Source organism: Ostrinia furnacalis, unplaced genomic scaffold (genome assembly GCF_004193835.3).
Source record: "Ostrinia furnacalis isolate ACB-3 unplaced genomic scaffold, ASM419383v2 OfSCF5321, whole genome shotgun sequence".
Classification (NCBI taxonomy): domain Eukaryota; kingdom Metazoa; phylum Arthropoda; class Insecta; order Lepidoptera; family Crambidae; genus Ostrinia; species Ostrinia furnacalis.
In genome coordinates this window covers 19,532-35,214 of record NW_021135560.1, presented here as the reverse complement: position 1 = coordinate 35,214, position 15,683 = coordinate 19,532, and the positions used below count along the sequence as shown (strand labels likewise).

Here is a 15,683-nt window from a genome sequence, read left to right as displayed (position 1 = left end):
TTAGCGGATAGAATGGGTCATTTCCTATATTTTCAGCCCCCATAACACGTTCCATGCCAGGCGGCTACTTTTATATTATTTTTTTTAGTAATTTCACCAAAATACCCAAATCGCATCATTTAATTTCGATTTAAAAAAAAAACTACTAGGCGTAGCCTCAAAGTCAATATTTTGTTTTGACGTGCATTGATGTAGGGTTGCATCAAATCTAAATTTACTGGCAAATATCATCCAGTTTTTTTTTAATTCAGCTTTGAAGTTCTCCTAAAAGTTAAAAATGGACTGAACATTTAAGTTTACATGGCTATAAAAAAATAAATAAAAGAGATAGCTATCTTCGGATTTTATCAAAACTTCTCTAGTCTATCCCCATTTAAACGGTATACTAATCTTGTTTAAATAATAACAATAACTTCACAAATTCCTTAAATTAGTGCATTGACTCTACTCGGACTGATTTCCGAAATTTGTGTTTATTGCCCCTTTTGTGTGAATAGCACGTTATTAAACACCTATCAGGTAAAAAATATTTATCTTATGCAATGTAAAAACTAGAGATGAAACGGATAGTGATTTGGCCGGATACCGGATACCGGATATCCGGCCAGCTACTAGGCCGGATAGCCGGATATCCGGCGGCCGGATAGTTGGCCCATTGTCTCGTTGCATGTTGTGATGCGTTTAGCGCCGCACAGGTGCTTCGAACGCGATCAGTAGATCTATTAGTAGACTAGACTAGTTACACTTTTCGAAAATCGAATCCGTCCGAATAGAATGTCAGATTTTGCCACTTGTCTAGGGGGCAGATCAATTCGGGTGATTTCGGTTGCTATCGTGAGTGTGTGATTGAATAGCGAAAATTAAATTAGTTTACTTGCTGCGTAATCTGACTGAACTGCATGCATCATGTCACCAGACCACCAGTGAAAAAAGATCACTTTTTTATTTGGCAATATTTCGACATTAACAGATGTTTATAATTTATGTGGGAATGGAATCCTGAAAATGATTGCTGAGAGGCTGGACTCAGCCGTCTATGGTCGCTTTGTTGACTTACACATTATTAGTACAGCGTCCATAGATAAAGAGTCAATATACAGAACCCATGATGTACGACTAACATATTTCTAAGAACATTGTTACCAACTCTACTAATATAGTCTCTAAGTTCAAATTGTTACTAACCAAACTATGGACTGCTTTTGTCTGAAAATAAATGATTTTTATTTTATTTTATTTATTATGTATTTGTCATTAGAGTTATTAGCCCAGAAAAAGTAATTAGATTTTTGAAAGGCCTTAATATTATGGCTTTTTTGTAACTTTTTGGACTTTAAATAAAAGCCGTCATTGTTATAACCCATTTTATTGATATTTACCTCAAAGATTAATGTATTTCATTTTATTAATAGGAAAATGTCGTAGTTTTTTAATATCCGGTATCCGGCCGGATAGTGAGTTCCTATCCGGTATCCAGCCGGATAGTAAATTTAGGCCGGATATCCGGCCTACCGGATAGTTACCGGATATCCGTTTCATCTCTAGTAAAAACCTTTACTCTATCGTTTTTCAATGTGGATTTCTTGAAATTAAAGACGAAAATAATTATTTTGATCGTTTATTAATTATTACAAATTTTGTTCAAAATGACCGTCTCGGCAACGTATACACTCACGACATCTTCTTCTAATTTTAACTGTTGTCGTATGCAGCCACATTTCTCTTTTTATTACTACAAAGGCGTTTTCTACTCGTGGATTGGAAGAGATGACCCTATACAGTGGCCTGCACGTTCCCCAGACCTAATTCCGTTAGATTTTTACGTCTGGGGACGAGCTAAAGAACTGGTGTACGTAACGGATTCAAACAATAGAAGAACTACAACAACGAATAGAAAACGCCTTTGTAGTAATATGTTAGGTGTTTAATAACGTGCTATTCACACAAAAGGGGCTATAAACACAAATTTCGCAAATCAGTCCGAGTAGAGTCAATGCACTAATTTAAGGAATTTGTGAAGTTATTGTTATTATTTAAACAAGATTAGTATACCGTTTAAATGGGGATAGACTAGAGAAGTTTTGATAAAATCCGAAGATCGCTATCTCTTTTATTTATTTTTTTATAGCCATGTAAACTTAAATGTTCAGTCCATTTTTAACTTTTAGGAAAACTTCAAAGCTGAATTAAAAAAAAACTGGATGATATTTGCCAGTAAATTTAGATTTGATGCAACCCTACATCAATGCACGTCAAAACAAAATATTTACTTTGAGGCTACGCCTAGTAGTTTTTTTTAAAATGGAAATTAAATGATGCGATTTGGGTATTTTGGTGAAATTACTAAAAAAATTAATATAAAAGTAGCCGCCCGGCATGGAACGTGTTATGGGGGCTGAAAATATAGGAAATGACCCATTCTATCTGCCAAATCATTTTGGCACACGATGCGCCAAACACCCTGTATAATAATAAATCAGAATCCCTGTGTTTCTTCCCTTGAGTTCTATCCTTCGACCTTGAGTAAAGATGTGACGCTTTACTGAGACCCCACTGGAATCCACACCACACACTGACTTCATGAAAGTGATGTTGCAGAATATAGCATTTTTTCGTATCATTTGCCTTAAAAATAAAACAAAGCTGCTGAAGATACGTTTCCCTACCTTACCTCGTCGTGGCTGAGTTGGCTGACGCACAAGCCGTGCATGTGGAGCATGCCATCAAAGAAAAAAAAACCGCTTCACTTTCCCGCCACTAAAGACATGCTTGCGTGAATTCTATAAAAAATCGTACTTTTTTTATTTTAATTTAACTTGAACTTGAAGAATATGAAGAATAAGCTTTAGTTAAATGGTGTAGGAAGTCTTATTACGTGTTTGATGACGTGTAGTAAATGTCCCAATCAAGAGCATGTCTGTCTTGTGAAGAAAAGGCTCAGCTAAACTAACGATGCATGAGGTAAGTACCTATTTAACAAAATTGTGTGGAAATTTTGGCTATTGGTAGTTTATCTCTATCAAACACGACAAGCTATCAGTCCGAAAAATATCAACTCACAAGGAGACCTTTCTAAAGTGCAGCGCTCTATTTTCAAAACGGAGGTCAAGGAACAGCAGAGGATAAGTAAAAGAAGACCGTTACCGTTTTCATGATCATTTATTTGAAATTGAATCATCTAGTACTATCAAATAATGTCAACAGCACATTGAAACAGATAAAAATATCTTCCATACAACATTATAGGTCAGAAACATAATTATGGGACTATTAAAAATTTTGTGTTACCTAGGTACTAGCGTTAGTACCTAGCTAACACTAGTAGTACTACTAGGTAGGTACCTACTTAACATTTTTCGGTCGGTGTTTGTACCTATTAGCAGGTACCGTATATAATAATTTAAAATAAGTTATTATTTGATCTTATTAAATAAAAAATGTAGAAAAAATAGATTTTCTTATACTAAGTAATTTTTGTTCAATACTTAGGTTTTTTTTATTTAAACGTTTGAGTTTATTATTTGCTAATATTGAACTCTATTGTTATTCAATAGATTTAGTTTGGTACATAACATGATAGTTTTCTTTCTTACGAGCAAACTACAAAATGAAGCTACGGTATTGAAGAAACTTTACAGGAATGTAAGTAACACAGACATTAGATTAATAGAAAATCTACGATTCATACAAGGCAAGTATGATGGTTATTTTGAGGTATGTTTTATGATCTCTGAGAATATTAAACAGAATTCATTATGAAAAGAAGCCCTACCTAACACAAACAGGCATATACAGGCATACTTACAGGGTGTTTGTAGAAGGTTAGTCAAACTTCGTGGATATTTATGTAAGGTCATTTTGAGAATACAAATTCGACCATTTACTAACACAAGTGAGCTTCTTTTTTAACACGCGAGAAAAAATATTGAAGCAGTTTTTTGGTCAAATTTCGGAAAAACTTAAATACCTACAAAGAAAAAAAAACTATTAAAAAAGTACTTTGATCACTTAGGGTCAAATTGGCGAATTTATATTCTCAAAATGTCTTAACATACACCAACGAAGTGTGTTTAACCCTCTACCAAACTCCCTGTATTAGGTGTTAAAGTATGAAATTGCCGTTTTGTATGGAGAATTTAGCTTTGATTTAACTAAATTCCATTTTTCCATACAAATATCTATGCGATATTTTTTTAGGAACAAAGTGGGTAGATTGAGACAACATTTTAAGCCATATGATACACAAAGAAAGTTGGTATCCGTAAAAAATATTAAAAATAAACATAAAAATTTATGCTATGTCAATATAAGTCCATAAAATGGAGTTTAAAATAAAAAAGAATAATGAAAATAGCTATTAAGTTAAAGAAGTTATGTACTAATGAATATTGAAGAAAAGATTTGGCAATTTCATACTTTAACCCATTTATTTGCAGGATACATTGGTTACATCTACAGTAGGTAAATAAGTACTTAACAACTTTAACTATACATAGCTAGCTAGAAAGTTGTTATGTAAAAGTAACTTTAGTAAATACGCTAATTGGAAAGTTTGGTGGTCTTTTTTCAGTTTTTTCTTCTCTCGCATCTTCTACCTTCGTGCCTATACCTAGTGTAGACAAAAGTGGCACCCAAATACGATTAAATACTACTCCGGATAACAAAGTAGGTAGGGTAGAATCCATTTTGAAAGTTAAAAGTTAGTCTACCACACTTAGTTCGATACGTGTCTTATAGCTACTTTTTTCATTACGACGAAGATGTATGTCATAATATCTACTTATGGATGCTTTTTCCGTCAGCCCTTAGTCATAAATAAATAATTAAAAACGACTCTAAATCAGCTTTATAGTACCGTTTCAGCTAACGCACGTCTTTTTCAGTTAAATTTTAATCGCTCGATAGTTAATTATGAAGTGTATTAGAGAAAACGGTACCACGACTGATTTTCATTAAACCTATAATTTTATTTACCTAGGTACTTAAAGTTGACTTCATTACAATGTGATTACTACATTGAAGAGTGACTTGACACTACCGTGGTCTTCTAAAGTGTGGTTTGTGTTAGGTGCAATGGTTTAAGTCTACGTCGTATGATGTTTATTACTTATGTTGAAATCGAAGGATCTGTTTTCAACGATATTATACTTCTGGTTGATCGCCGGTGAAAGCTCTTCTTTTTTGCAAACTTAGGTTTGGCGTACCATGACGGAGGGCTCACAACACTTTCTTCGAAACTTTTCATACTGACGCTTTTCAAAGAATCCTCACGCTCGCATACTTTGGATGATATAGTTTTAAGTTTAGTACCCGTACTTGGTACCACTTCATCTTGATATGGTATGTCTCTCATTTCTATAATCTGAGATTCTGTGTCACTTAAATCTTTACTTGGCCTATGAACTTTAGTCGTGTCAGTATAGTAACCGGTGGTCTTCATAGTACCACCCATATGCTTAGATTTATCCCTGTACAACAGTTTCTTGAATTCATTCCGGAACTTTGGATGAGTTATAATGTAAATGAAAGGGTTTATGCAAGCGGCTGTCTTACAAAACAATGCGGGTACCATAGAAGTTATGGGAGTAATAAGGTCCTTTTTACCGGCAATCCCCAGCAGAGCTACTACAGCGTAAGGCGTCCACGATATAAAAAATAAGGCTATGACGGCCATAACTAAAAACGCGAGTTTTATTTCAGCTTTTCGTTTCGCTCTTTCTTTGACGTGCCGGGTGGAGAGCCTTTGTTCTTGGTTTGTGGTTGAGATGTTTCTGTTGCAAACGACGACACGGAAAATGCTCAGGTAGCAGAAGGAGATGGTGCAAAAAGGTGCGACCCACGCCGCGCAGAAGAAAACGAAGATGAAGTAGCGCGGTGCTTGTTCCTCAGTGAGGTAGTCGAAGCTGCAGCTGGTGAGGTACGCCTCGGGGACGTAGTGTCCGTAGCCGAAGTCGAAGGCGGGGATGGAGGCGAAGAGGGCTGCGTAGAGCCAGGCGGCCACGGCCAGCAGGCGCGCGCGGATGGCCGTGAGCGCGCGCAGCGGCTCCAGCGGCCGCACCACCGCCCAGTACCGGTCCAGGGCTATGGCTGACAGCGTGGCGATTGATGTAGCACCAGTCAGACCGCCAAGAAATCCGTATATGATACAGCCTGCAAATGAAATTTAAATATTTGTAGGTACTTTAAATTCCGAATTTCTTTCGACTAACAGAGTTTTGAAGGTTTGTCCGCGACAGCTTTATGTATTAGTATTTTCGTAGTTTGAAAGAATTTTATGCTATGGTACGAAAATTAATGTTATAAATTAACTAAACTAAATAAACTTAAAATCCACTTTTCTTACCAGGTTTTCCCAAAGCAGGTCCCAGGTTAAAAGAATTAAAGATGAAGACAGGCGTCTTGGCAAGCATCAGGAAGTCACTGAGCGCCAAGTTGGCTACAAGGATGTTCCCCGCTGTGCGCAGGCTGCGGCACCTGAAACACAAAAATTCACATACACTTTGATTCAATTTGGAATGATTCAGACGTTTGCAATTGAAACTTGATATTTCACTTTGTAACTACTGGAATACTCGGGAAACATTCCATTTGCGATACTTAATAGATATTTTAGTGGTAATTATTGGTACAGGTGTCTCGTCAATGATATTGACTGCATATTAATTTTCATTGTTATTCGTTGACACGTCATTATTGAAAAAGAAGTCAGTCTAGCTAGTGTGTTGATTAACTGTTAAAATGTTAATTAAAATAGTTGCTATTATTGTAATTATTAGTTGTGCGAAGGCGGAAGAGAGCAATGCGTTCTTGGAATCAATCTTGAATGTGGACTCCAAGAAAGAAGCTGTACCAGATATTTTGAATGAAGTGGATAGCGGCGATATTGCTTCTGGAAATAACGTATCCCCAATCGTCGATGAAACGTTGATACAGGGGATAAAGAAGGCAAGCGAGGCCTTCATGAATATTGTAAATGGTATGTTTTAATTGGTTTAGTATAGGTTTTTACCATACGGTAACGTTAGAATCAATCGAAATAAGTTTGTTAACGTTCTAACAATATTTAAGCAAATCTTTGATTTTTGCACTACCTAGGTACCTACTTACCTACTCGTATAATGAATGTGTATGAAGTATAATCTTATTTGAAGTATAATATATCTAAAAACTGAAGTAGGTAAGTAAGTAAGTATACGCAATTTTTTCTAGACCCTTTAAGTATTGTATTTGCAAAAGACGTTAATAAGAATTATTTATTTATTCAGAAGCCGATAAGAAATGGCGTGACTGGGTTAAACATTACAATTGCACCACGTCCTCCGGAAATTTAGTCGGGTGTGTGACTAGTGTGAAAGCTCTTAAAAGCCTGTGTTCGTGGAAAGAGAAGACCAGTCAAGTGGAAATCCCTACGGAGCCGCCATCTGACGTCGACAATGAATTCAGTAATGGCAAATGGTCACAGAAAATTACAAGTGATTTGGAAAAATGGTTTGCCGACTTGAAAAACTTGGTCTCCAAAGCTAAAGAAATTATTAACAACAAAAAAATTGGAATAGAGAATCAAACAGACATAGACAGTTTATTCACTTACTAAAAGTAGGTACTTACCTACGTAACGAAGCTACTGAACGTACTAACGTTTATGTCATTCGATTTTATTATAATATCCTGAAAAGCGTTTGCCTATCCTAGATTTTTTACCTACTTAGGTACTAACACTATATTATTATTATCATAAAATATGTGCATTTTTAATAAAAATAAATAATTTACACTTATGGTTGTTGTTTCCCTAAATTAGTCATAGTACCTACCTAAATATGCCAATTTGAGTAACCTACTTGATATGAAAATTCTTGACGAAAAAAAATGAGCAAACGTCTGCCTAATCTTTGTTAACAGAATACCTACATAGAGTTGCTAATCAGAACACGTCTTAATATATTATCTTACCTACTTCATCGGGAGGGAGGAGGAGATAGATATTAAGATAGCTTTGGATATTAGTTCAGAGTTCAAAGGCGCTGCGCGGGCCGGCCACGTAGTGGAGTCTCGAAGAAGGATTTATATTCTCCTTAATGAGATAACTTCGCTACTTCATAATAACTTCGTTATTTATGTTTTACCTAATTACACTCTTGCAATTTAAAATTAATCATGTGTGATGTATTTATGTTAATACGTATTATAAACAGGCAAAAAATAACAGGTGAGATAATTCTTCTATTGCTACTAATGCGAATCTTATTGCGAGTATCTATACTTATAGTAAGTAGGTATAACCCGTATGTTTTACAACTTTAAATGTATAAAATGTATGTTAATTGTATATGTATATGGCTTTATATGTAAACTATATTCATAAGCAAAGTTTCAGAAGTTTAGGAAGTTTTAGGGACCGTGACAATACCTTTTCAACATGAATATGTAAAGTTTGTTAAACTAAATAATAGTTTAGTCGTACTTTATCGTAATTTACACTTCATGAATAGCATACATACATAATTTTAGAAAATTTAATAAAGAAGACTAAAACTTTTGAATAACATTATTTGTCAAAGCTTATGTCTGAATAAAATTAATGGCTCTGTTATTCTGTACTCAGTAATTTTATGTTAGCGGTTCCCGGTTTGGTAACAAAAGTGCACGCATAAATCAAAACGATTGTCCGTTAAGAAACTGTTCCCGTGTTCCTGAGGATAAGACCTCGTTGCCAGTCCAACCAAGTGGCAGTGGCGTAGTAAAAATTTCAGTGGCCTGATTCGGAGGAAAATTTCGCCAACGTGGCACATTATTTAAGTGCTTTAATTTAAAAATAGGAGAAATGATGACGATCCACAATAAAACTTTGAGTTTGAACTTGTAGGTATTTTCAAAGTTAAATTATTTCTGAAAGGGCTGTACTTAATAAATTAGTTTTAATAAAATTATAAGACCTTTATACCTATGATGAAGTTCTTCTCGACCAATTTTAGCAATAAAAATATAAATCCAAAAGAGAAAATCCTTATGTTACATTCATAAAAGAAGGGGATTCCCCAAATTCATGGAAAAAGTAATAAAAATTCCGTGCTCATTTCAATCGTCCCGACCCATAAGTGCGACAAAAATATGAAATGAAATGGTTCAAATTTTCAGAAAATGTTATTAACTTAATGTGAAATTTTCCGACTGTCTGAAAGTGCCGCCTGGGGCGGGCCGCCCTTGCCGCTACGCCACTGCCAAAAATTGAGGCAATCCAGCGAAATACTTTGATGGCGGCTCTATGTCTGACACCCTGGATGACTTGTCAGAACACAAGATGCAGGATAACTCTTTAGCGCTTATTTATAAAAATAAGACCAATATAAGGTAGGATACTGCCCTTATTAAATGGTGATTGTATGTCAGTTGCACGCCTATCACTTTTTGTGTCATATTTTTAGTTCCCACGTCTGTTTACCGAATTCGTTTCTGTTATTATTTACTCAGAATTCTTCCAAGCTACGAGAATAAGTTCTCGGAAATCTTACTTCGTTATACATCACGTCGCACCTCAACTAACTACTTAGCTGATTGATTGACAGTAAGTGTAATTGATACTTTACTATCGTTTACTGAACCGAGATCAAGTAGTGACAATTAAAGTCGCTGTATTTCGTATCTAAAACCGTCACTGCAGGTGTACTACAGTAGCGTGTAATGTATCTGAGTCAACACAGTTAGTGGACGAGCGAGCTTTGTTGCTTTACACGCCTTGCCATACCAGCTTAAGGCTGCGCTTCCACCAAAGATGTGCTACGAAGATGAGTGGAATGAGGATCTGTAGCGAAGCTATGGTGAAACGTTGTGCGTGTTTCTACGAAAGATGTGTTAGGCCTCAGCCTCGAATTCAGCGGGCAGCGGGGCGGCGGCGGTAGCGGCGCGGGAGCGGCAGGATCTTATGCTTAAAATCAAATAGACCGGTTCTCGAAAACAGCGGCGCGGGAGCGGGCAACGAGTGGGCAGCGCACTCCTTCTTTTGCCCACAATAAATCGAGCGTTAGGAATTAATTTGAATCACTGTTTGAATATAACCAGGCAACTCAATAAGTTGGTCGCCTTCATCCATAGCACAAAACCTTCGCCTGCATCTCTCACACACATTCCTCGCACATATCCCTTTCTTGTTTCTCTTTTGTTTTGTATTTATTTATTTTATATTTTTTAAAAAGATATTAAGAAATTATACTCCCGTCAGCCCCTCCTTGTACTAAGCTAAATATGCTTGTATCACGAGTGAGCTCACCACAATAGTCGAGCGGCGCGGCGGGGACCGAACCCGCGTTCCCCGGATCACGATTCGGCCAGTCCGACCCCTTCACCGTTCAGCTTTCGTGGCTTAGCTTATAAATAAAAACTTCGCTTCACTAAGTAAGCCCTGTCCATTATAAGTGCTAACCAACACATCCCTAGCTAAACATCCTCGCACTGTCACACACCATAGTGGAAACGTAGCCTAACTCTCCAACTCAACGCGATTTACATAATATTTTCGGCTCTGTCTATTTCGCTCTTGCTCCGAATTTAAGATAGGATCTCGGGATTAGTGAAGTTACAAAATCAAAGCATGTTTAATTACTCGTATTAACACTGATGATATTTCATATTATTATGTACGAGTATAAGACATCTGAAATGACAACAAAAGACATTTACCTACATAAAAAGTACTGAAAATACCGTTTAAATTGGGTAGGTATTTTAAAAATAAAGCAGGCGAGCAGCAGCAGGAACCAGTGCTTAATTTGTAATTTACCTACTATTATTCTTTATTTTAAGTGAAATGTAATTTTTTTACGATATAAAAGTTCTTTAAACCTAGGCTATGTACCTATCATTAAACTGAATAGTATTAGTAATACTTGTAAGAACATAGGTATAGGTAAATGATAATAATCAAAATAAGACATGTTATGTACAACATGTCAGATAGGTCTTATTTACTCGTATTGTACTGAGACACAAACACTTAACACAATTGGCTAACTTAGGTAGGTACCTAACCTATGTCCGGATCCGGAGGCTTATGCTACCAAACAAATAGAAGGAAAAGCAGAATCATTGTTGTAGTTAAGTGATAGTAAATATTTTCCTGCCAAATCATTAAGTATTGTGTTGATAAAAATAGCCCTAAAAAGTCCTAATATCTTGGCAAACATCAGATGTTTGTGAGTGGAGTTTCTCAGAATAGGTATTATTTTCTTCGGTTACCGTCAAAACAGTCATTTGTCTAACTGTTTGTTTACTCGGGTTGTTACGCTTGATTGATATTGTACCTTTTCTAAACGAATGGGTTATGTTATGACCTTTTGTATCAACCAATTTACTTCATTTTTGTTTGAAGGTGAATTTCTTGAGACATTGTGTTGAAAGAATTTTATTGGATTACTTACATGTTTTGTGTATTCGAAGTAATATTATTAGGATTAGCCTATTCTCTTATTGATGTATACGAGTATGTAATGGATGTGTGTATAAAACCGAATGTAGATATAAACAAAGTACTAACTTGATATACATGAAGAGTACGAGCGCGTTTCCAGTGCATCCCACGACCATCATGAGCACGTACAGCGCTCCAAGCGCGTAGTTGATGGCAGGGTCTGGTGGCGGGAACCGGAGCCAGTGCGAGTTGATCAACATCAGATAATCGTCCGTATATGCATACCGCCGCCACAGATGCACGGGCCACTGTTGCTTGAAACGCGCCACCAAAGACACACCTACCGGAGAATATCTCAACCCCTTCCTTGGGACACTATCATTATCCCGCACGTTCAACATATAACTATTAACTCTCTCCACTTCTCTCCTATGCCTTATCTTATCAGTCTTCTCCGGCAACTTAATCATATCACTTAACACCCTTCTCCGCCTTTTCCACAGGAGCAAGTTACTCGAGCGGCACGACATGTAACGGTAATAACACTTAAATGGTTTCAACATCACTAATTGAGCGTTTTGATCACTTTTATTATTACAATAACACACTTTCATCGATAGCCGGTTATCTTTTATCGAAACGGTGTTCAAATTGACGCACTGCATAACTGTAGACAAAACTATAAAAATAAGTTTGATTGCTTTGTATAAGTCCATGACAGGGATATGTGTCGAAAATAATGATTCCCTGAAGCACAACCGCTCGCGACGGTCTCGCAGACGAAATGTTACTCCAGAATAATATGACGCCGGCGTGAAGCAATTTACGAGCGATTTGAGGACCTCTGCTACTTTTTAATATACCAACTAGTAAAAACAACAAACTATTAACTAATTAACTAACTATGCAGGGCACAATCAAAATTCCGCCCAGTAGTAATGTTTTATTAACTTAGTACAAATTGATTTCAAATAACTTATTAATTATAGTTTTGGGATTTTTTCTGGGTTGGTTCAATAGATAATAATCATTAAAATACCTCTGCATTAGACGGTACTTTGAAAATTAAATTTTAAAAAATTAAAAAGTACGGTTATTTACATAGCTTACTAACGTTATCTTTTGTTGATCTGTACCTACCGGGATAGCTTTTTGGCAGTTTCATTTGATAGTTTTGATACCAAAAAAGCTATTGAAAACTTTTATCTAGAAAAGACATTCACAGCAATTTCAAAAACAATAATTTTATCAGCATTTGGTCAACAAAAAACCGGTGTAAGGGGCAAGTTGGTGAAAAAACAAACAGTTATTCACATAACTATCCTAAGCTGAGTTATCATTAAGTCATGAACACGCACAAGAGCTGAATAAGAATGAGTCGTAGTCCGGTTTCCGCACGCATTCATATAAAGACAAAGAGTAATCCGGGTCGGATATGGCGCCAAAATGTCAAAAGTATGGAGAAATGACAAATTAAGTTAAATCTAATCTAATATGGCGTATATCCCGGCGCAAACTCCGGTCCGCACTGCGGGATCAGCGGGAACTAAGTACCTACATGCTATAAAAATGCAAAAATTCGCCTGAAAAACAAACAGTGCGAGCGGAAAACAACGTATCTTCTATGAGCGTTGTGATAAATTTCTGTTTGCCTGTGTCTAGATACCCACTAAATAAAAAGTTCCGTGTGTCCACAAAAGTCCATTACGGCAATCTAGACAATATTGCTAATGCTATTTTTCTGTTCTATATCGTCTACATCGCCACCCTGTCCTGCTGCTTTTACTCAGATTTAAAATGGACTTTGGTCGGAAGAATGACCAAGTTTTATATTTCTTGAAAAATCTTAAAGTATCTATTTCACATCTCCATAAAATTAATGATGAGGTTGATTTAATGTAGGCATTATTACAGTATAACTACAGAATACACAATACATTGTAGCATACTATAGAGATGTTGCATTTGGAGATAAGTGATTTAGTAGAAGATAACAAGCTTTTCCATTATGACTATTAAATGCGGCACAGTGACAGTTTAATTATGACCCATGCATGTTACATACACATTACACACATTAAGAACCTGCATGTAAATGACGGGTTTATTGTTAAGAGCGACTACTAATCGTAGATATTAATGAGCTAGGTAGTAGATTATCAAGTAATTTTCTTTAAACCAATTAAAGATAAAGTGATTATAATTACCATACTTAGGTAGTCTTGATTAATAAATAAGTACAGTTATTTTAAATAATTTAATCTAAAACAATAATTAAAAAAGTTAATTACCGATCATTATTGGTTAAGAAATAAAAATGACTTCATTATTTGCAGTAAATAATAAATCCGTGCTTGAAGAAACAGAATAACACTTGAGGCAGTGATTTATTCGTACGTACAAAATATTTGTCCAATTTCTCGCATAACAATGGTTTCGTGTGGTCTTTATATGAAACCGTGACCGTGAAACGAAGCTCAAAACTCAATTCAAACATTTAATTAGTTGAATTCCAAAATACGGACGGCATAAAAGTAATACTTGAACTTAGAAGACCTATCTACTACCTTTTTCTAAAATCCGACATTTTAATTTTATCTGAAAAAAGCGTGAGAATTTGTGGCATCATTGCACAAATTCTCACCCTTTTTCGTAGGAATAAGAAATACAAAATATATTAGGTATCTATTATTATAATCTCAATACAACCATCTGTAAAAAGAGACCTAGTATAATCGCTATCTAAATGTACAAAGCAAACGTTGTTTTATTTTATGCTCTTCTGCCAGCCTTATTTAAACTACTTTCCTTTTACTTAAGTTTTAAATTAACTTAAGACACGACCTAAGCATTCTCGACTCTCGTTTAAAATACACATAGTAGGAAATGTAAAATGGAATCTAGCTCTACTTAGGTACCAGTAAGACGCTTAGTTGATACTTTTACAAAAATAGGAATTTAACTTTGTATATAGTTAAAAAAACGTATAAGTGAAGTGATTCTTGGGAAATAGGTCAGAAATTCAATGTAATGGTTACACGTGTATCTTGAAGCCAAAATATTTCATATGTTCACTCTTTCTTCACGTCTTATTTTAAGCCACAACAAATGTTTGAGAGAACACAGATGTTACTAATCACACCGAGGTAGATATTTACAAGTAACTTACCTACTTTAATGTTTGGCAGGAAAATTGAAGAATGAGTAATATACGAGTAGTTACAATTATTTGAAGCATTGATGACCTGTTAACAACGACTACTACAAGCTGAGATTGTTCTATTAATTAAATTGTTTAAGCGTTTTATTCTCGATAATATTTATTTATTTGTAAAAAAAATAAACTCACTTGAAATACATGAAGAGAACCGTGATGTTTCCCCAACAACCGACAGTCGCGAACACTAAATACAAGCCGCCCAAAAACTTCTGCAATGACTCGGAGGGCGGAGGGAACTTTAGCCAGTGCTCGTTGATCAGATCCAAGTAATCATCGGAGAAAAATCCGTTTTCTCGCCATCTCCCCACGGGCCATAACCGCTTGAAGTTTGCAACTAATAAAGCGTGCTTGTCGACACCCGAACTGTTGGTAAACTCTGACGAATTCTTCATTTCATCCGACCCTGCTGAATCCATTTCAGCGGAGGATGTAACGTTTATTTCTTCACTGTTTCTTTTTATTCTTATTCGATAATAGGATTCACGTATCCACATGTCTCTTAAGTCGCTTATCAAATTGTTTCTTGTTCCTTCGTTCCTTTTGCCCGGTTTTCCTTCGAGATGATCTTTGAATTCATTGCTGCATAAAATGCTTAAGACGACAGCAAAGGACAGGCTTATAAACAAAATAACGTTCATGTTAGGAAAAGGTAAGTAATATAATTTTATTTTGCTACAGCGATCAACGTGCTGTCCGCAAGAATTCTGAGAATGTTTTATAAGGTGTATTCGGCCCGTGAGTGACTTCGAATCATTGGACCTAAACGGCGCTGCCCCTGGGGACCTCTTTGAATTTCATACTTAAGTAGATTAAAATTGATTAGGTATATGAGTTACAGGGTTCAGGGTAATCTAAATCTTATTAGATTGATTATGAGACCTCGAAAATTTATGTTGGTAATTCAATATCGGCAAATAATACCAACTACAGTTTGCTTTGTTGTTTACCTACTGGGAATTTTGCCGGTACCTATCTTCTGCCAACAGTGAATTGTTTCCTACTCGGTGAAGTAATGTTGTTATGCAATGCAAATGTCCACGGCTACTTTACATGAGAAAA

General features: G+C 35.9%; 2 protein-coding genes across 2 annotated transcripts; one reads left to right on the top strand and one right to left on the bottom strand.

The window, feature by feature from the left end:
- Positions 1-3,140: 3,140 nt before the first annotated feature.
- On the bottom strand, positions 3,141-12,385 carry LOC114360932 (opsin, ultraviolet-sensitive). Its single transcript, XM_028315809.1, has 3 exons — positions 11,531-12,385; positions 6,344-6,474; positions 3,141-6,150 (listed from the first exon to the last, which is right to left on the bottom strand). Exons 1-3 carry the CDS (start codon positions 12,118-12,120, stop codon positions 5,108-5,110), a joined length of 1,764 nt encoding a protein of 587 aa, XP_028171610.1. The 5' UTR covers positions 12,121-12,385; the 3' UTR covers positions 3,141-5,107.
- Positions 6,676-7,765, top strand: LOC114360933 (uncharacterized). The gene is made up of 2 exons (XM_028315810.1): positions 6,676-6,976; positions 7,266-7,765. Exons 1-2 carry the CDS (start codon positions 6,739-6,741, stop codon positions 7,592-7,594), a joined length of 567 nt encoding a protein of 188 aa, XP_028171611.1. The 5' UTR covers positions 6,676-6,738; the 3' UTR covers positions 7,595-7,765.
- Positions 12,386-15,683: the final 3,298 nt, after the last annotated feature.

What these genes read in the sequence shown, in the direction of transcription:
- LOC114360933 (XM_028315810.1), top strand. Translation starts at nt 6,739, where the DNA reads ATGTTAATTAAAATAGTTGCTATTATTGTAATTATTAGTTGTGCGAAG. An exon ending in CTTCATGAATATTGTAAATG is followed by an intron (nt 6,977 to 7,265) that starts GTATGTTTTAAT and finishes TTATTTATTCAG; the next exon opens with AAGCCGATAAGAAATGGCGT.
- LOC114360932 (XM_028315809.1), bottom strand. Translation starts at nt 12,120, where the DNA reads ATGGACTTATACAAAGCAATCAAACTTATTTTTATAGTTTTGTCTACA. An exon ending in GTACTCTTCATGTATATCAA is followed by an intron (nt 6,475 to 11,530) that starts GTTAGTACTTTG and finishes TTTGTGTTTCAG; the next exon opens with GTGCCGCAGCCTGCGCACAG. An exon ending in ACCTGCTTTGGGAAAACCTG is followed by an intron (nt 6,151 to 6,343) that starts GTAAGAAAAGTG and finishes TTTCATTTGCAG; the next exon opens with GCTGTATCATATACGGATTT.